Source organism: Prionailurus viverrinus, chromosome F1 (assembly GCF_022837055.1).
Source record: "Prionailurus viverrinus isolate Anna chromosome F1, UM_Priviv_1.0, whole genome shotgun sequence".
Taxonomy (NCBI): Eukaryota; Metazoa; Chordata; class Mammalia; order Carnivora; family Felidae; genus Prionailurus; species Prionailurus viverrinus.
In genome coordinates, this window is record NC_062577.1 from 37,810,815 (window position 1) to 37,831,189 (window position 20,375).

The 20,375-nt window shown below is 56.1% G+C and overlaps 1 protein-coding gene across 2 annotated transcripts; it reads right to left on the reverse strand.

Annotated features, from left to right (window-relative positions):
• Positions 1-1,561: 1,561 nt before the first annotated feature.
• LAD1 (ladinin 1) lies at positions 1,562-18,164 on the reverse strand. Of its 2 annotated transcripts, none has more exons than XM_047839626.1 (10): positions 17,848-18,164; positions 8,274-8,411; positions 6,174-7,005; positions 5,557-5,661; positions 4,688-4,731; positions 3,230-3,302; positions 2,989-3,147; positions 2,380-2,466; positions 2,038-2,112; positions 1,562-1,694 (listed from the first exon to the last, which is right to left on the reverse strand). In XM_047839626.1, the coding sequence occupies exons 1-10, from the start codon at positions 17,883-17,885 to the stop codon at positions 1,689-1,691; spliced, it is 1,557 nt and encodes a 518-aa protein (XP_047695582.1). In that variant the 5' UTR covers positions 17,886-18,164; the 3' UTR covers positions 1,562-1,688. The 2 variants fall into 2 exon arrangements, with proteins under 2 accessions (XP_047695582.1, XP_047695583.1); XM_047839627.1 differs by having other exon boundaries at positions 2,989-3,126; positions 17,848-18,163.
• Between the last annotated feature and the right edge of the window lie 2,211 nt (positions 18,165-20,375).

Sequence of the window (20,375 nt, forward strand, 5' to 3'; positions counted from 1 at the left end):
CCAAGGTAGGAGTCCTCACTCACAATCACAAAGGCTGGGACAAGGCTGGTGGTCCCTGGCTGGCTGCTTCTGTCCCACAAGCTTTGGGAACTGGGGCCTGATGATGGCCTTAAGGGCGGTGTTCTGAGAAACCCTGGAGTTTTCCAGGTATGTCTGCAGGCAGAGGATAAAGGGGAAGCAGGCAGAGCTCTGCACTGGTTCCCCCAGCTGGTTCTGGGTAAAACCAGAGCAGTCTGGAAGAAGAGTTCTAATGAAGTTCAAATGAAAAACTAAGTAAACGTGTGGGTGTGTGTATATGTGCGTGCATATGTGTGTGTGTATATAGTAGTGTATACGTGTGAGATATGTGTGTGTACACATGCATGTGTGTATACACACACACACACACACACACACATATATTTTTCAATTACAGCATTAAAGGGTTGGATAGGGCACCGGACTGACCAGGTTGGGTTTGTCCTAGATTCTCAGAAAGCTCAGCCGTCTCCAAGCCCACATGGGCCATGATGCTGGGGAGGATTGGCTTGGGGGAGAATGTGTTTGGGGAAGTGTGACAGCAGGCCTGGTATTGTAGGTGGCAGTTCTGCCCTCCACCAAGTTCCCATGCTAGGATAGGGCAGCAGCCCGCCTGAATGTGAGGAAAAGAGGGGCTGCAGGGAGAATGGCAACTGACCCCTCCCCTCAGTCCAGTCACAACAATGATGAACCTGGTTAAAAAGCACATCTTCCAGGGGGCGCCTGGGTGGCGCAGTCGGTTAAGCGTCCGACTTCAGCCAGGTCACGATCTCGCGGTCCGTGAGTTCGAGCCCCGCATGTCCGTGAGTTCGAGCCCCGCATCAGGCTCTGGGCTGATGGCTCAGAGCCTGGAGCCTGCTTCCGATTCTGTGTCTCCCTCTCTCTCTGCCCCTCCCCCGTTCATGCTCTGTCTCTCTCTGTCCCAAAAATAAATAAACGTTGAAAAAAAAAATTAAAAAAAAAAAAAAAAAAAGCACATCTTCCAGGAAGGAATCCATTTTTAAGGTATTATTAGTCACTTACACCTGAGAGTGAGCAAGTGTATCAGACCTTTCCTGAGAACAGCTTTTCCAGAAAGAGGGTGAAGGGGCGCACAAAAAGGCACTGAGCTCCCGGCCAGAGCCGCAGGCCAAGGAAGTGAGAGGAAAACAAAGCGGGGAGGGGGGCACATGGAAGACAGTGCAACTCCTTTACAACCCAGCCGATGGGCCTCAGCAAGCTGGAAGCAGGCCCAGGGGCTAAGGTGCGTAAATCCAGGCCTCAGCGAGGGACACCACAGGCAGGTGGAGGCCCCTGCTGGGAGCAGATCACAGAGGTGACCCTGAGGTTCTTCAGAGACAGTACCGCCCTGACCCTGGACGTGAGCGGGAACTATCTCCGGACGGGGTGTGGAGGTCACACGGTGCTGACGAGAACCAACGCTGTGCTGACACTGGGTCCCGGGATCTGCTGCGCCCGCAGTGGGGTGACAAGGTGCCGGGGGACACCTGCCCCCGGATGCTGAGCTGGGCAGGAGCTGGTTGAGTCTCCCCGACACTCCCGGCCCCAGGTCCAGAGCCAGAAAGGGGGCAGGGACAATGAGAGACAGGAATGCTGCTGGAGACAGGGCCCGGCCTGAGGGAGGGCCCCTGAGATGCAGACCTTGCGGGTCTGTCCCGGCAGAGGGCTCGTCACACCTGTGGGGGCAAAGGTCTGTCAGAAAAGACAAGGAGGTTCCTAGAGCTGGGAGGGAAAGGGGGCCTCCGGACAGGAAGGCATCCCTTTGCCCAAGGCCCACACTCATACCAGAGACCCCAAACCTGCTGGTTGATGTTGGGGGCGGGGAGGGGCTTTGCAGAGCTGCAGGGAAAGCAAAGCCAGATCGGGGTTCAATCAGCATTCTCAAGTTTGGGTCAAACAAGCTTGAGAGCAGAACCAGGGTATCCGGGTACTAGACTGTGCAGCTGGAGGCCAATTAGTGTGTACGTGGGGGTGAGGGGTGGAGTCTCCCCAGGCCCGGCCCCTCTCTGCTCCTCTCACCTCTGCCTCCAGGAAGGAATCTGCTTTCTTTCCCAACTGGGTCCTCCTGGTGGCTGCCGGCTGTTTCCGCACCTCCTGGTTTGGGACATCAGGGTTTGGGGGGGGGGAACCAAGGCTGACTGCGGAGGGACTCGGGAACCCCAGGTTCCTCCCCTTCCTGAGAGGGAAGACCCCAGACCCACTCCTTCTCTCTTCTGCCTTCTGGCCCACAGGCTTACCCTCCTCACTCCCCATGGTCTCCACTGCTGGAGCTCTGTTTCTCTCAGGGCTGTCCCTTCTCTCACCCAGGTCATTCTACCACCAAAGGCCTGTAGCACGAGATCTTGGGGAGGGACGAGGTACCTGGGGGTTCTGATCTCCAGATTCCTGGGTCCTGCTGATCCACAGGTTGAGCCTTGATGTCACAGCCCCTGAGAGCCTCATGTTCTCCTGAAAAGAAAGCCTCGCATCTCAGGGCTTGGGGCAGCTGGCAACGGGATGGCATTTTCAGAGGTCCTGGCACAGGGACATGACTCTGCCTCACTCCCGTATCCACCTAGCACGTGCCACATACGCCCCGGAAGGCCCCCGACGCTCCCCCAGGGAATGCTGCACACAGCTTGGGAGACAGGCTTATGAACAGCAACTCGAGTCAACAGTAAGTTCTGCCAAAACGGACATGAGAAAACGTGGAGCTTTCTTTTTGAGAGAGCGCAAGTGGGGGAGGGGCAGAGAGAGGGGGACCGTGGACCTGAAGCGGGCTCTCTGCTGAGAGCAGCAAGCCCGACGTGGGGCCCGAGCTCATGAATCGTGAGATCACGACCTGAGCCAAAGTCGGACGCTCAACTGACTGAGCCACCCAGGCGCCCCAGAAAACACGGAGCTTTCTAGTATTGCCAGGGTCAAGTTCTGCATTTGGAGGCCTCAGGCCTAATCAGCCTGAAGACACCCAGCTGGGCCTGAGCCCCTCACCTTCCGGCTGGAGGCTGGGTCTGCTCGGCTCTGGCCCACCAGCTCCTTCTCGAAGAGCTGGCGCTTGCTGGCTACGCCCACGGGAGCCACAAAGAACTCGGTGCGGGAGGAACCTGGAGACTTGACCGATTCCGACCTCTGGAAAGAGAACACCGATGACTGGCCCACGAGGGTGACGTGCACAGACCACACTTACCACGCTCGTCAGGTGTCCCGGCCCCTCCACGAGAGCCCTGCCCACCTGAACAGCGGTGTGGTATCTCTCCAACTTCTCGCCTAACTTGACTGTGCTGGCCGGGAGCCTCACGCTGGCGCTGCGGGACGGGAGGACGGGACAAAACAGGTGAGACGGCTGCACCGGGCCCGCCTGGGCCCCGAGCCGTACCCACCTACCCTTTTGGCAAAGAGAAGATGGCCTCCGTCACTGAATGAGGCGAGAATGGCTTGGCCAAAGTGAAAAACTACAGGAAAGTCCAGGGACTTTCGTCACCTCCCCAGAAACATCCCCACTCAGCAGGACACCCCCAGGGTCAGAAATATCTGCCACTCCCCCTCCCGCCCATTCTTGTCACTGGACCTCACACACATCTCCTGAATCTCCTTCCTGTCTACCTTCCGCAGCGCTGCAGTCCCCTTCCCCAACCCCCTCTGCCGGCCACCCTGAGCTCTCCCCCACTGCCACCAGACCACTCCTACCCCAGACAAAGCCCAACCTGTCCTCAACAGCTCAAACCTCGCAGGCCACAGGGCAGGGACCAAACTCCCTGACACAGCATACAAGGCTCTCATGGTCTGGTCCCTGACTCCTCCCCGACACCAGCATCCACCCCAGCCCCCGACCGCTTTCTCCGCGGGCTTATGTGCCAGTTAGCTAGATACCTCACACCTTTCATACTCTGTGCTTTTACTCGTGCTGTTCCCTCCATCTCAAGTCCCAGTCAGGAGTCGAGTGCTCTGTGATGTACTCTCCAGCTCCCGCAGGCTGGGCGGCTGCAGCCACTTTGGGTTTCCATTCCTGTCCCTGCACCCCCCTGCCAGGGCGGGGGAGGCGGCTCTCGCAAGTTTAATAGTCTGATGTGAGGTGCCGAACAGAAGCAGCCGTGCCTCATTCATATGTGCACCCCGTGCCACCACCGTCACCCCACGCCTCGCCTGGGATAGTTGGCCTCTACAAATGTTTAGGGGCAGGTGGACACAGCACGAGTGCACAGGATTCCTCGTGCTCGAGCACAGCTGCTTTCCAGACCCCATTTCAGCTTCCTTCTTTCAAAACACAGTCCTCAAACTACTCGCATCAAAATTATGGGGCACGGGGATGCTTATGGCACATGGAGACTTGCGGGCCCCCCTGCGTTGGGTTTGCTGAAAGTCGTGGCTTCCCCTTCCCTGCGCTGTTCATGGTCCTCCTCCCCCTCCCCACCCCAACCTCCTCCACCTTCAGAGCCCCACCCAAGCCCCGCCTCCTCTAAGAAGCCTTCCCCGTTCCCCGCCCCCCCATCCCTGTTCCATCTCGCTGGGTCTCGGTCCCTCATGTTGGTCCAGTCTCCCCGCAGGGTCTGGAGCCCTGGCCGAGGACTGCACCTTCCCCTCGGGTGCTCTATGGCACAGCCTGGCACAAGGAATACGGGTGGCAGTCGCTCAGCAAACACAGACTGAACATGACCAGATCAGACAAAGCCAGAGCCTCCAGGCCCCTGACCTGCGTGTTAAGGTTGTTTCCGAATTGTCTTTCCTGGAGTTCATCTGAAACAAGAAGGATAGTCTCTGATGAGTGACAGTCCCCAGGAGGCCAGGGCCCTCCTCGAGGGAGAGGCTCAGCTTTCTGAACACTTCCTCTTCCTCCAACCCCCAACCAAACCTCCGTTAAAGATCCTCCTCTTGTCTGGGAGACACCTGCCTCCACCCACCAGGCCGGGTCAGAAGCTCCTCCCTGGCCCCACCACCACCACCAGCTCAACCATCTGTTTTCCTGTCTGCCTCCCTACTGCCCATGAGCCCTGCCAGGCAGGGACCAGCCCTGATCAATATCAGGCATCCAGCTTCCTCCCCAGGGCCTGGCACACATCAGGGGCACAAAGCAGTCAGTCAAAAATAAGTGAACCACCCAGTGAACCAAGGAACTAAGAGTAAATTATCAGAAATTGAGAAGAGAGTCCCCAGTCCATACCACTGTACCACTGGGGCAGAGGCAGAGTAGGGAGCGCTTGGAGAGCCCCACTGCTCTTGGCTCCTACCCTTCCCCGCTGCTCAAGCCTCCTGGGTGGGATCAGGAACTGCTGAAGGCAGGGGTGGGGCCCCTGCCACGGAACCTGTCCGGTGCCCTCTTCCTGCAGCTCTGGCCTTGTCCACTAGGTGGGGCTGCTCAGTCTCATCCACACCGACCCTCTGGGTCATTAACTGGCTCTCCTTCACTTAACCCAAGTCATCTGCTCTTGGCTACCCATGGGAATCCAAAACACCTCTCTATCCAAAGGATCCACTTGATATCTAACCTAAGGCTGGGATAGATGCTGGTTTCCCCAGGTTGCCCTCCAGGGGACTGGAGACAAATGTACCCTGGGCTCTCACCCGAAAGGAGATGGTCCTGGGGCTGGAGCGTTTGAGGGAGCTGCTGTAGGTGGCCTGAGTGGGTGAGGGTGTGTCCACCTCTTCCTCCTTGCTGGGGACTTTCACCTGGATGGAGTGGGGGAGTGTCATACGGGAGATCGGGGGAGCCCGAAGCCCAAGCTGCCATGGGGACCCCATGTGGCCTGGCTCATCCCAAGAGCTGCAGGAGGAAGAGGAGAAGAAAACCGTCCTGCCCCTCTGCCTCTGCTGTGGGGACGGTGGACACAGTTCCGTGGGGCTAGGCCACCAGGCAGAACTTTCCAGCAGAACTTCTGGAAGGATGTGAGGTTTCCCCAGAGTCTGCTGGTGTCCTGAAATCCAGGCCCTGGATCACGAGGGGGTTCAGGGTGGCAGGTGCTCCCTGGCAACACAGCTGATGCCCTTTTCAGCTGCCAACTGCCTGCCCTTGCCTCAAACGTCCCCTATTCTGACAGTGATTGGAAGCAGGTAGGGAGAGAGGAAATTGCCAAATCCAGCCCCACAGTGAGAGGACAGGAGACAGCAAGGGAGCCAGAGACCACCCAGGGCAGGATGAGAGGGGCCCGTGCAGGGATGGGAGGGGCGGGGGCACTGCCAACCTGGAGTGTGATGGGCGGGAGGCGGGAAGTCACAGTCGGAGAGTCTGGCACGCCCTGTTCTCCCAGCTCTGCCAAGGACGGGGGGCTCTTCTCAGAGAGGGCACTTCCCCTCTGCTCTGTGGTGGTGGGCTGGCCTCCCCCAGAAGCCAGCCGCCCCCCTGCCTGGGGCTGTCCCAAGGCTGCCAGCCTCTTTGGAGCCAGCTTTGTCTCTGCCGCTGAGGTCTTCTCGGACACCAGAGACTTCTCAAAGAGCAATGCTTTCTCAGAAACCAGTCTCCTTTCTGAGTCTGATGTCTTCCCTGGGGCCGGCAACTTCTCAGAGCCACTTGTTTTTTCTAGAATGGCCTTCTTCTCTGAGATGGCTCTTTTCTCTGACACAGAAGTTTTCTCAGGTCCCGGGGCCTTCTCCGAGATGGAGAACTCCTCTGAGACCAGTCTCTTTCCAGGGGCCAATGTCTTCTCTGGGATGGAGGACTTCTGTGAGATAGGGGGCTTCTCTGAGACCCCCTTCTTCCCGCCTTCTGCCTCTTGGCAAGCTCCTGCCAAGCTCTCCTCCTCCCTGGCCCAAGGGCCCCGCTGCTCCCGGCTCAGTCTCCGGCGAGGAGGCAGCTCCGCCTCCCTCTTGGGCATGAGGGGCTGCGGCTTGGCCTGCTCTGGGCCGGAGCTGTCCCTTCCCTCCTCTGCCTCCCGCTGGACAGGGGCCTGTGCAGCCTCCACTGCCTGCCGCCTCTGCCTCCGCTCCTGCCGTGTCCTGAGGGTGGCCTGGCTGTCCTCATCTTTAGAGGCTGAGGTCTGCGGCTTGGGCACCTCGGCTTCCTCCACGCTGGGCAACCTAGGCCAGAAGATGGAGAAGGGGTGGGAGTTAAGTATCAGAGGCTATCAGAGACGGGAGACACCCTGGGGTGTACCTGACCCAATGGGGATGCTTCCAGGGCCACCGGGGAGGCACCCCACCCCCCATCACTTAAAGAAAGATCACTTTTAACCGCCTTTACATATTGGGTTTCCACGAAGTCATTTGAACAATGCGCACCACGTTTTTAAAAAGTTTATATACCCCTATAAGGTCCAACTCTGCATGTTGAGACCCAGTCAACAAACACTGACCGAACAAGTTTGTCTGCGCTGGGCCCCGTGCCGGGTGGGGGAAGTCAAAAGGAATAAATGCAGTGCTCGCCCCTGAGAGCTTAGATCAAGACCAGAGACGTTCGGGGACTTGTCAAAGGTCGCACAGATGATCAGTGGTGGAGCCGAGAGGACAGCGCTAAGCTCTGACACGCCATCCTGCACTCCCGTTAGCCGCGGTGGCGGCCACGGGCACTGGGGCAGCTCGGGGCGCACACCCTGTTCCCCCTTCTCTTGGGGACCCAAGGGAACACGAGCAACATGAGAGGACTGTCCTAAACCCGTAGCACTTGACCTCCAGCAAAAGGAGATTGTTTTCCTTCCTCACCACCCTGCTCTCCATGTGAATTGGGGCAAGTGAAATCACCGGCTAGGCCTCAGCGTCCAAATCTGCAAACCAGGCCTGTTGGGTGAAACGAGACCCATTCCACGTGATTGCCCAGCACAGTCCTGGCCCACAGGGGACTTCCATTCCCCCACAGCCCTAAAATCCAGGCGGCAAGAGTAGCCACCGCATCCGTCCCCGCAGAAGTGAATTATGGAGGTTCCGGGTTACAGGGGAGACAGCCTGGGTTGTGGAAAGAGTTGAGCCCACAGAGCCTGACCGATCCGGATGGCGAGTCCGGCTCTGCCAACCTTAGGTGTGCAATCTCAGCAAGTCACCTGTGTGTGCTCTTTGACCCAATTTCTCCATCTGTAAAATGGGTTAATGATACCTCTCTCCCGGGGATACTGTAAGGATTAAATGACTTCTATCCACCAAATGTGCAGCAAAGTATCGGCTCATGGATAGTGATTCTGGTTCTGAAGAGGGTGGAGGCGGGCAGCGTGGAGGAGGGTCTAGGGAAGGTGAGGAGCTTGAAGGACATCTGCGGACCCTTCATCTCATTCCCCGGGCTGTCTGGGGCAGCTAAGTCCATCCGGGTCACCTGGGACAGGGAAATGGTGCCTCGTCCCCCACCCTGACCCGAGCACCTCTGGGCAGCCGGTGTGTGTCCATTCTGGGCGAGCTTGGGAGCTTCCTCGTCCGTGGCCGAGCTCAGATTGCGGTGTCGCCGCCGGCGCTCTCGCTCCTGCTCCTCCTCATCTTCTAGAGTCCACTGCCTGGCCAGGCTGGGGGAGGGGGGTGGAGAGGATCAGTGCAGCCCAGGCAAGACTCCTGGGTCCCTGGATACCTATTCCCAGGGCAGACCCCTACGGGGCTGGGAGAAGACAGCAAATTCATTCTAAGCCTGGGCCATCTGTAGGTGGTTATGGCGCACTTGAAAGATGGCTGGGCTGGGGCGCCTGGTGGCTCAGTCGGTCAAGCGTCCGACTTCAGCTCAGGTCATGATCCCCGGGTCCGTGAGTTCGAGCCCCGCGTCGGGCTCTGTGCTGACAGCCCAGAACCTGGAGCCTGTTTCGGATTCTGTGTCTCCCTCTCTCTGACCCTCCCCCATTCATGCTCTGTGTCTGTCTCAAAAATAAATAAACATTTTGGGGCGCCTGGGTGGCGCAGTCGGTTAAGCGTCCGACTTCAGCCAGGTCACGATCTCGCGGTCCGGGAGTTCGAGCCCCGCGTCAGGCTCTGGGCTGATGGCTCAGAGCCTGGAGCCTGTTTCAGATTCTGTGTCTCCCTCTCTCTCTGCCCCTCCCCCGTTCAGGCTCTGTCTCTCTCTATCCCAAAAATAAATAAACGTTGAAGAAAAAAATTAAAAAAAAAAAAAATAAATAAATAAATAAACATTTAAAAAAATAATAAGAAAATAAAAAAAGAAAGAAACATGGCTGGGCTGAACTGAGACGTGCCGGAATTGTAACACACACAGGTAGTCCCAAGACGTAATATGACAAACAGAATGTAGAGTATCTTGTTAATAATTCTGCTTATTGGGGCACCTGGGTGGGTCAGTCGGTTAAGCATCTGACTTCAGCTCAGGTACTGATCTCTCGGTTCATGAGTTCGAGCCCCGCATCAGTGCAGAGCCTGCTTCGGATCCTTTGTCTCCCTCACTCCCTGCCCATCCCCTGTACTCTCTCTTTCTCTCTCTCTCTCTCTCAGAAATAAACATTTAAAAAATAAAAATAATTCCATATATTGTTTACACGCTGAAATAATATTTTGGATACCCTGGGATAAATGAGACCTATTATGAAAATTAATCATCTGTTTCTTTTCACTTTTTTAGTGTGTCTCATAGAAAATTTACAATTTTAACATGGTTCATATTTGTGGCTCACATTACATGTCAATTAAATTTCAAATAAAGGTACTACAAGGATTTGGATCAGACCAGAGTTTCCTATCCCGGGTACCACTGAGATTTCAGCTGGGTAACTTCATGTGGAGGGGCTGTGCTGAATTTAGGATGTTGAACAGCATCCCTAACCTCTACCCACTAGAGATACCTTAGCACCACCCCCCACTTGTGACAACCAAAAATGTCTCCTGTCTTTGCCATGTCCCCTGGGGGACAAAACCACCCAGGATGACAAACACTGGGTTGGACTTGACTCTGGAATCCAGAGTGGGAAGGTGGGGCCTCCCTCTCTAGGGGTGACTAGGAACATGGGAGGGTGGGCACAGTTCTGCCTGAAGGAGGGAGATAAACTTGACAAGTTCCTTTTTCTTTTGGGTCCTGGATTCTTAGATAATATTCATCAATGGACAATGGCAGAGAAACTTTCTCAGAGGTTCCCAACAACCCACGGGATTTCTCAGCCGTTCAGAATGGGGAGACTCACAAATAAGGCCAATTACACCTGGGAAAGGTTCCAATATCCACTTCCCTTCTCAGGAGCTCTTTGGCCTCTCTCACCTTCTAGACCCAGCTTTCATTTGTTGGGGAGCAAGGGGACTCCATACACTCTATTTTGGGTTCCTGCCCCAGTCACCCTGCATTCACAGGACCAATCAGGCACTCCCACAGCCAGTCACCCACCCACCCACCCACCTCCTTCCGCACTCACCACCTGCCCATCTAGCCACCTGTCAATCCACACAGCCATCCACCCAGTCACCCCCCATTTCCCTGCCCAATCCCACCCACCCACCAATCATCTTTAGCCACCTGCCCTACCATACCCCCCCACCGTGCCTCACTGCCAGCCCACCCCATCTTCCATCCAACCACCCTTCCATCCCAAGCGAAGAGCAAATACGTCTCTAAGCAACTGCAATGGGCCAGCAAGTCAGCAACGGGGGGGTTCACAGAACAAGGCAACGTCCCTTCCCTAAAGGTACCTACTGTCGAGTGAGAAAGAAAAGCGTGTCCACCAATAACTTCCCCAACCAAAGCAAAGAAATTGCTCTGCAGGGGGGAGAATGATTACTGTAGGCCAAGATTACCAAGAAAGGCTCACGGACAAGACTGAACGAACCTGAGCTGGACCTAGGGGGGTGAACAGGATTTTAATAGAGGTGACAGGGGACTGGAGAGAATCTGGCAGTCCAGGCAGAAAGGAGGGCCTGAGCAAGCCTAGAGGTTAGAGGTAGGGGGGTTGGAGGAGCAAGAAGATGTGCTTCACCCAGAGCCCTGGGAGAAAGTTTGGGCTGAGAGTAGCATGCCCTGAGAGTCAGCAGAGCAAGCCCTCTCTGGAGCCTTCCTATGACTCCCCCAGTGCTATCTGGGGCCCTACAGATAGGAAGAGTCTGGAAAAGGCCTTCTTCTTCCCTCCCAGAGTTACTGTAAGGCCTTCCTTTTGCCATTATCAGGTGTCTCTCCCAGCCTATCCCTCTGCCCAGCCCTATACCTTCTAGACCTTTTCCCCTCTTGCAGAGTATTGCCATGCAACCAAGACTCAACTGAAGGAACAGATGTGTTTTTTGGGGGGAAAAAAATCATGCAAACCCACAAATTTTGCAAACAGAATCGCATATGAAAAGCACCTATGGAGCCTCCAAGGAAAGATTCCTCAAGGCCGCCTCTTGTAAGGCTGAGTCTACTCCTCCTCCCCTGGTGCACATCCCCCTCTTTCCTCTTCCTCGGTTTTCTTTACTAACATGAGGAGAAGGAGCCACACGATGGCTCCGATCTGGTTTTCTAAGTCCAACATCGTGCTGATCCAACATTCACCAAGTAATTTTTGAGCACTGACGACGTGCCAGGCATAGTTCCAGGGATCGGCGTGCAGCAGAGAAGAAGACGGAGTTCTTCCGGCCACAGAGCACATAGTGCAGGGGGCCAGGGTGCGGTCAGTGAGCAAGGAAATAAGCACATGGACAAGGCAACGTCAGCAAGGGACACAGGACAAGAGAACCAGGTAAGGGGTAAGTGAGAGACGATGACTGGGAGGAGAGGGCCCTCTGAGAAGAAGCCAGAGGAGCCGGATCTGGAGGCAAGGTGGCCCAGGAGGAGGGCACAGCAAGTGCCAAGCCCTGGGTGTGACAGCTGGCTGTTTGGAGGAAGGGAGACCCAGAGCGAGAATATGGCCCGCAGGGACCTTGGACAGGGAGGAGAGGTCAGAGAAAAGGCCTTCATAGACCAGAGAAAGAATGTGGGTTGTACTCAAGTGTGCTGGAGACCCACTGGATAGTTTTACATAGAGGAATGACATGACAGAATTTATTATTATTATTATTATCTCTGGCTGCTGAAGGAAAAAGAATTGAGGGTGGCAGAGGGAGAAGGAAACAGGGACACCCATCAGGAGGCTCCTGCAATCGCCCAGGTGAGAGCTATGCCGGCGGTGGTGAACTTGGTAGCGACAGAGAGAAGGAAAAAGGGATGGACAGGGAACACATTTTGAAGACAGAGCCAAAGGGGGATTGTGGATGCAGAGGAGAAAAAAAGAAGAAACAAGGAAAACTAGATTTCTGGCCTGAGCAATTCCTGGTGCTGTTAGTACGATGGGAAAGATCAGGGGAGGAAGGAGTTTAGGGAGCTGGTGGGGGGAGGAAAATTCCATTTCCGGCTTGTTTGGGGTGAGGAGAAGAAAAGGACACCAAGGAGACTGGGGGGCGGAGTGTGAACCTGGAGGGAGGAATGAGGTCCTGTCCAAGACCACAGGGGCAGGGGGTGGTGGGGACAAGAAGACCAGCACAGAGTAGAGAGAACAGAAGTGTCTGGTCCACAGGAAGCCAGCTCGACGGATTGGGCCGGAGCCAGGCTGGACCAGCAAGGGAAGAATGGGAGTCAAAACCGAGGGACCGGTGAGAGCCAGCAACTCTTTGGAGAAACTTTCCTCAGAGAAAAGCAAATAAAATGGGGCAGTGCTAGAGCAGAATGTGGACTCAGGAATGACTTTTTTTTTTTTTTTTTTTACATTTATTTATTTTTGAGAGAGAGAGATAGAGCGTGAGAGGGGCAGAGAAAGAGGGAGACACAGAATCTGAAGCCAGCTCCAGGCTCCAAGCCGTCAGCACAGACGCAGGGCTTGACCCCGCGAACTGCGAGATCATGACCTGAGCCAAAGTCAGCCACTCAACCAACTGAGCCACTCAGGCACCACTTAAGAAATGATTTTTTAAAAATATTTTATGTATTGATATTTATTTATTTACTTATTTATTTATTTGGACAGAATGTGAGCAGGGCAGGGGAGGGGCAGAGAGAGTGGGAGACACAGAATCCAAAGCAGGCTCCAGACTCTGAGCTGTCAGCACAGAGCCGAGGAGGGACTTGAACTCATGAACAGCAAGATCATGACTTGAGCTGAAGTTGGATGCTCAACCGACTGAGCCACCCAGGTGCCCCCAGGAGTGGTTTTTTAATTGAGGTGTAATTTATATACAATAGACACACATCAAGTTTTGTTTTCTTTTTAAAGCCAGGCAAATGAAGGGGAGTAGAGAAGGTATGAGAAGTTAGGAAGGAAGGTGTGAGGCTGTGGTCCTGCAGGGAGAGGAGAGACCACAGGCCAGGGTACCTCTCATCTCCAGCATGCACCACGGCTCCTGGCACACAAGCGCCAGTGAATGTGGAATGAACAAGTGTGACCGTCGACTCTCAGATGTGCAGGCCTCTCCTCCTCCCTGAGAACCGAAAGCCTCTGTCTTGACAAGGAAGAGAACAAAGCAGGGACAAATCCTCAGCTCCCCCAAAGGCAACCTGCCCATCTCTTACGAGCCAGGCTCTGATGCCCTCCCATTCCTCAGCTGAAGTTGGTTCACAAGAGATCATCAATTCGTGTGTGGTAAATGAATGATCAATCTTCAGATACACATAGCCTACAGGGGTCATGTGAAGGCCTATGGGAATCTTGTTTAAGTTCTGAGGTCAAGGCCATAAGGCTTTGATTGCAGCCCTTCTCCACCAGAAGTGGAAATGCCAACTTCATCGGGCTCTCATCTGAGGCCATGTTTTCAGCTCTCTCCTTCTCGGGACTTATTCCCTCCCCCTATGAACACTTTGGGACCAGTTCTCGTCCTCCAAAGCTGAAGGATCCATCCACGGGAAAGTGCCCCACAAAGCCGGAAGCTCTTCTCCCCTGACCACACCCAGCTGGGCTGGGCTGGAGCCTCCAGGATTCCTTGGTCCTGAGCAACCCCGTTCCCACACGCTCCTCTCAGCCCTGGGGGAAGCAGCTTATTTGTTTATTCTCCAGTGGGGCCATATATGGAGTGTGATCTGCCAGAGCCTGGTCTCCTCAGAAATGACTCACCCCCCCCCCACCCCTCCCCAGGCCAGCCCTAACCCTAAGGGGTCTCCAGGGCTGGAACTGCAGGAGGTGGGGCCCAGGTGTCCTTGAATGTCCACCAGTTTTAGGCCATGACCCCACAGTGCACCCAAGGTGGCTTGGTCACTCCCCTGCTGCTCACGAATCATGGGGCTGCCTTCAACCCCTGGCAAAACATGAATCACTTCACCTTCACCACCTTCACCACCACCCCACCCCGGGGGAGAAATGCTATTGCCAATAACTTGCTATAAGATGAGGAAACCGATAGAACTGGGGGGAAGGACGGGCAGGTGTCTGTCAGTATCCAGGAGGGGCCTCAGCAGGTATAGTTGTCGAAACCCCCGTAATAAATAAATGGTAACGAAGGGCCTTAGAACCTTTAGCAGCACACAACTATTTGCGGAATATGGTAAATAGCTCAATAAATGAAGGAACCAAGAAGTAAAGGTAGTAACATAGAAGTGCTTACTATAATGCCAGGCACTGTTCTAAGTATTTTACAAATAACATTGACATTAAACCTCACAACAGCCCTGTGAGGAAAGGTGGTGTTATCCCCATTTCACAGACGAGGAAATGGAAAGTCACTGGGGCTAGTAAATTTCCCAAGATACCACAACTAATAATATAACAATAATAATAATAATAAGGTTCCATCCTAGGTCAGCCTCTCACAAGCCCGTACCCTTAACCACAATACCAAATGCTGGTAAAGGATGTCCTGGGAGGGCTGTCCCTCAGCCAGAGTGAGGCCCCACCTTCTTAAGAGCCCAACAGGGTATATGTTCAGAGGAAGGAGCAGGGGAGGCTGGGAGGGCCTCTGACCTTGTGCGCTTCCCCACCCCAGGACAGGCCAGAGGTCATGGGAGAGCAGAGGTTTGGGAAAGCCCGGTGGCCAACACATTGACCAGAGCCAGGCCCAGGATGGAACCCGGGTCCCACCATCCAGGAGTCCCAGTCACTCTCACCAGCTGATGCCACAGCCCTAGGAGGCTGCCCCACCACACCCACCTTCGCCACAACCCTTTCCTCTGCCTCCTGGCCTTCATTCGGAGACAACACCCCTGTCTTTGCCTCCATGTAGGGCTGCTACCCTCCCCAATACAGCACTCACACCGCTCTCAGCTGCTGCAGACCAGACAGAAGTTAGATCTAAGGAAGAAACCCCTTCTCCCCTGCCCTGCCGGGGACCTCAAAACAAGCTTGAAAAACAGATCAAGGCTCAGCTGCTCTGGTTAAAGTAGAGGAAGGTGGGGGAAGGCTGCCCCAGAAGCATCTGCAGAACCCCGGACCTCAAGGAGCAGGATTTGCAAACCTCTGAAGGAAAGAGGAGCTGGGAGGCCCAGCTCTGACTGGCTGTAGGACTTTGGGCCAGTCTTCAACCCCTGAAGGAGACAGGTCTCTGGTTCCCCGTCTGCACAATGAGGGGTCACCACAGGTGGTCACTGAAGTCCCCTCTAGCCCTGATGGTCTAGGGAGAGGTGTCAGGGGAGGGCAGTGCTGGGAGGTGGGAGGTCTGCTCAAGGCCCAGGTAGGGAAATGATTAACCACTGGCTACTCAGTCCCAGGCACTCTCAGACCCACCCCTCACCCCCTGCAGACAGGCCCCGCCCAGCCTCTACCGTCACCCAGCCAGACAAGGGAGGAAAGGACGAGGCCACTAACCAGGGCGCCCTGCCAGCCAGCTCACCGCTGCCCCCAGCCCAGGGCTGGAGCATCTGAATTCCTACTTCGCACCAAGGCTAGGCTGCAGGCCGCCCTCAGCTCCCCACCTGGGCCCTGGCTGGAGCCACACGGGTCACACCCTCACCATAGTCCTCCCCAGCCTGGGAGACTCGGTTGACAGTGACTCACAGCCCTTTCCCTCCTGCCCGCTGAGGCTTGTTGTTCACGAAGGGAGCAGGGAAGGAGCGGTCCTCTGTTCCAGGTGCCTCATCAGGGTGACTGTTGGCAGCAGCTGTGTCTGCCCACGGGGCTCTGTGAGGGCTGGGGCCAGCAGGGAGGGCCGGCCAGGGGCTCCTGTGGCAGGACTGGTTCTCCAGGGCGTGCCTGGCACTGACCCTGGACATCCCGTGGGAACTCGGCCCTACCCCAGCAGCCACAAGTCCATCTGAGCAGTGGACAAGCTAAGACCAGACCCTGCTCCCATTTGTAAAGTTCTCATGCCCCAGCTGCCCACCCACCACACACGCACACCCCATACAGATCCAGGCATGCTCTCAGACACAAAATCACATACATCCCACCCGTCTGTGAGCTCCTGAGGAAGTTGCGTGTGGTTTGCATTTTTAACCCAATGCCCTATACTGAGGTCTCCCATAAACATTCACACCAAACAGACTCAGACTCAGACTCCTAAGGCCCAAACTCAGCCACATAAGAACCTACTACCCACACAGATGCCTCCACACCACACAGGCCATAAACATGCTCGCCCACACATACACCTGCACGTACACATACAGGCACACATCCATAGGCACAGATATGCCCACACCTAGGAGAAAAGACACTCCCACATCAACCCCCATGTACACTGACCCACACACAGAGTCCAAGGTCTGGACCCCCAAGCTCCACCCTCAGCACAGACCTTCCCTGGGGTGTGTCCAACCTCCCTGGCAGCCTAGGTTCCTGTTTTCCAGGGCACTGAGTTCCTTCCATTCTCGGGGCTTACTTTATCCCCTTTCTAGATCCCTTGGGCCCCTCCACCTGGGGGGTTACCTGGCCACTGTGCTTCAGAGCAGTGTGAGGTCTTGAGGGTCTGAGGAGGTGGGCCCCCAGCCCTGGGGAGATGAGACTGAGATGCTGGAGAAGCTCTGGGGCCCTTCTGGAGGGAGGGGAAGGAGATTCTAGAGCACTAGAGAATGCCTGAAAGCAGCCTTAATGGGGAAAGCCTGGGGAGGGTGCTGGTCTGCCCCTGCAGAGACTGCCTTGGCCTCAGGATCCAAATGCCCACCTGGGAGGGTCAAAAAGGCCAATTTCTCCTTGGCTGAAGCCTACGGGATCAAAGGAGTAGGACTCCAGCTCAGAGCTACTACGTGGGCCTCAGTTTCCTCAAGGGCAAAATGGGTGTATGTGACAGATGCTGCTGGGGATAAGGAGGTGAACATGCTCATGTGGACACTTCTGAGCAGAGGTGCAGGGTAGCTCCGAGAGGAGTCACCGGGGGTCACCAGCCACAGTGAGGGGCGCTGCCTCCAGGACAACCCCCCAACACCCCAGTTTTATCTAACCATCACAGGATGCCCAGCAGGCAGAGATTAGATACCCGGTTTCCTGACCCTTTGAGGGACTTGCCTACAAATAAGGAACGAGGCACAAAGGGGAACAGCAACTATCCTAGGTGATCCAGCGCAGACACCACCCGAAAATGCCAAACTCAGAATCTGAGCTTCATTGGGGCGGGAGGGGGGGGGGGGGGGTGGTGTCTGTTGCGCCGTGGTCTCTCAATCCACTGATCCTTCTACTTCCGACCCTCCGAGGAAGTGGTGCCCCCACTCCTCCTCCGCAAGAGGGGCTGAGGGACCCCTCCCCAGGGCCCCCCTCTCCCAGTCTCTACCAGAGAAACGTGACAGCAAGGGAGGCTTGTCTGGAAATGAGGCTCGGCGGCGGTAACTCTTAAACACCTCCCCAAACCCCCAACGCGTCCCCGCAGGTGGTCGTGTTTGAAGGGGGCTCTCCAGGTCGGGCCCAGCCTCCCCCAAGCACCCCGTGTGCGGCCTCAGTCCCCAAGAGGAGGAAAGGAAACCGTCGGGGAGCGAGAACACCGCTCTGTCACTTAAGAGTTCCCCAGTGTGCCCCCGGGGTCGTCCCCCCTTACGGAGCAGCAGGGCCAGCAGGATCAAGGCTCAGAGCCCGCCTCCCGGGCGGGAAGGGGTGGGGGGTGAGGGGCCGGCGCGCGGAGGAGACCCCGGTGCGGCTCCCCGGGGCCCGCCGCGGCGCTCACCTGGACAGCGCGGACCAGTCCTTCCTGCTGACAGCCATGCCGCTGAGCCCGCGGGCCGCCGTGTGCGCGTGCAGGGCCCGGCGGCCGCCGCCTCACCTGCGCGCCCCTCCCCCGCCGCCCGGCCCAGGTAGGGTCACATGGCCGCTTATCTCGGCCCTCCCGGCCCGCCGCCGCGAGCCGCCTCTTCGGGGTGTGGGCGGCCCCGACAAAGCCGCATTGATCTCCGCCCCGGCCGGCCCGACCGCGCGCCTGCCAGCGCCGGCCAGCTATCCGACAGGCCGCCGGACGGACCCACGGACGCACAGGCCGGCCCGGGGTCGATCGGCCGCCCGCGGCGAGGGCGGGGGACTTCCTGCTCAGAACCAGTCGGACCAGCTCGGCGCTGGGCCGCCTCCTCTCTCGCAGGGGCCTCGCGGGGCCCGGGGTGGCGGGGAGTGGGGCGGCTGGAGGGGACCCGAAGATCAGGGTCAGGCCGAGCACACTGGCGGTAAACCGACTTAGCCCCGTGAAACTTACGAGCAGAAGCCGAGCGGGAAAGTTAGAGCAGGTACCGTAACCTCGGGTCTGCAGCCCTGGGTGCCTCCCGGGGCCTCGGCACCCACCCCGCCCCTAATAGCACCCCCACCCCCACCCCCGAGATGAGCTGGGTCGTGCTTTCGCTATGCCGCATCCAAAACTGCCAAACGCGCCCCCTGTAAAGCCAACATCTCCACAAAATGAGATTTAAGAAGATTCAATTCAGCAAACATTTGAGTGCCCACAGCTCTGAAAACACAATGGTGTCAAAGGTACTGTCCTTGCTTTGCTGATACTGGACTTTGGGCTGGAGGGGCAGGGTGTGGAACAGGGCAGAGGAAGATCAGCTTTTCCCCTGGAAGGAGTGAACCCCGATAACCAGGACTGGAATTTTGGAGCCACTCGAAGGCAACTCAGGCACCACCAGCACCCCCTGGGTCCCTTAAAGGGCCCATCTGGGCTGGTGGGTGTCGGTGCTTTCTAGCCAGGAACCAGCAGCAGGTGGGCAGAGAGAGGGCCAGTCACTGAGCACCGAGAGTCTTATCACCCCTGATGGATCAGAACTGCAAGGTCAGCAGCAGCTGTTCCTGGTCTGAGAGGGACGAGAAGCAGCCCCAGGTGCCAGGAAAAGAAGATGGAGGAGAGTCAACTGCCTGCCCTCCGACCTTGCTCCCCAGCCTGGCCTCCCTTTGGCACTGACCCAGGACTGATTGTCTCTACGGTGCCCTCCAGCTCTGAGATCTCACAGTGACCAGCAAGCCAGCTGCTGAGCAGAAGCCTGGAAACACAGACATAGCTAAGCATCTCCTTCTCCCCAAACACCCCCTCCTCCGGGGAGCCTTCCTTCCTGGCATAGGAGGTGAGGAGTGAAGTTTAAGGAGTGAGTGCTGAACTGGGAGCCTGGAGACTTGGCTTTGAGCTCTGATTCTGCCGTTTATGAGCCATGTGACTTGGGCCAAATCACTTCTATGTCATGGAAATAATGACACTTTGCTTCCTTCCAGATTGCAGGGATCAAATGAGTCCATCACGGAGTGTTGGGGAGCAGCGTTAAGGTTGACAAGGCCCCAGAGAGTTCTGAACAGAAGCCAAGGCAGGACCCAGAGCCGTTTGCTCGGCCAAGGAAAGACAGAGAGGGGATGGTCGTAAGCTGTGTCCCTGGATACTCCGATACAGGGCCTGACACTTCCCAGGGAGCCTGCTGTCTCCCTGGAGGCCTAGGGAAGGGAACTTTCCTTCCAGGGTTTGCCAGTGGTCCTCAACTTAAGAAAAAAAATACTCCTAGTCATTTGATGCCTGGCCCTTCCAGGGACACTTCCTGAAGCCAGGGGACAGTCAGGTATCTGTCAGTCCAAAATCCAAAACCCTCTCTATGGATATAAAAAAAAAAAAAAACCCAAAGACACGGAAGGTCAGTATGCAGATGACTCTAGAAGTAAGGAAAAGTGAATTAGGTACATCTTAAAGTCCGGAGAGTTCTTTGGGGGCGGGCATTGTGTATTTTACTAGGCACTTTCTATGTGCCAGGCCCTCTGCTTGGTGCTGTGCCAGCATAGTGGTTTCCTCGAGCTGCTTGGGACAAAGTGCCACAAATTCAGGGGCTTCGAACAACAGAAATTTATTTCCTCACAGTTCTGGAGGGTAGAAGTCCAAGATGAAGCTGTTGGCAGACAAACTGCCTCCTCAGGCCCTGAGGGGAGAATCACTCCTTGCTTCTTCCTAGCTTCTGGCGGTGGCTGGCCATCCTGGGAGTTCCTTGGCTTACAGTTGTGTCGTTCCAAACTCTGCCTTTATGGTCACATGGAATTCTCCCTATGTCTAGGTGTCTGTGTCCACAGTGCCCTCTTCTAATAAAGGCACCAGTCATGGGGCGCCTGGGTGTCTCCAGTGGTTAAGCATCTGACTCTTGATTTTGACACAGGTCGTGATCTCCCCGGTCATGGGATCGAGCTGTGCATTGGACTCAGTGCTCAGCCCAGAACGTGGAACCTGCTTGGGATTCTTTCTCTCTT

What these genes read in the sequence shown, in the direction of transcription:
- LAD1 (XM_047839626.1), bottom strand. Translation starts at nt 17,885, where the DNA reads ATGGCTGTCAGCAGGAAGGACTGGTCCGCGCTGTCCAG. An exon ending in GAAACAACCTTAACACGCAG is followed by an intron (nt 3,303 to 4,687) that starts GTCAGGGGCCTG and finishes CCCGTCCCGCAG; the next exon opens with CGCCAGCGTGAGGCTCCCGG. An exon ending in GATACCACACCGCTGTTCAG is followed by an intron (nt 3,148 to 3,229) that starts GTGGGCAGGGCT and finishes CTCGTGGGCCAG; the next exon opens with TCATCGGTGTTCTCTTTCCA.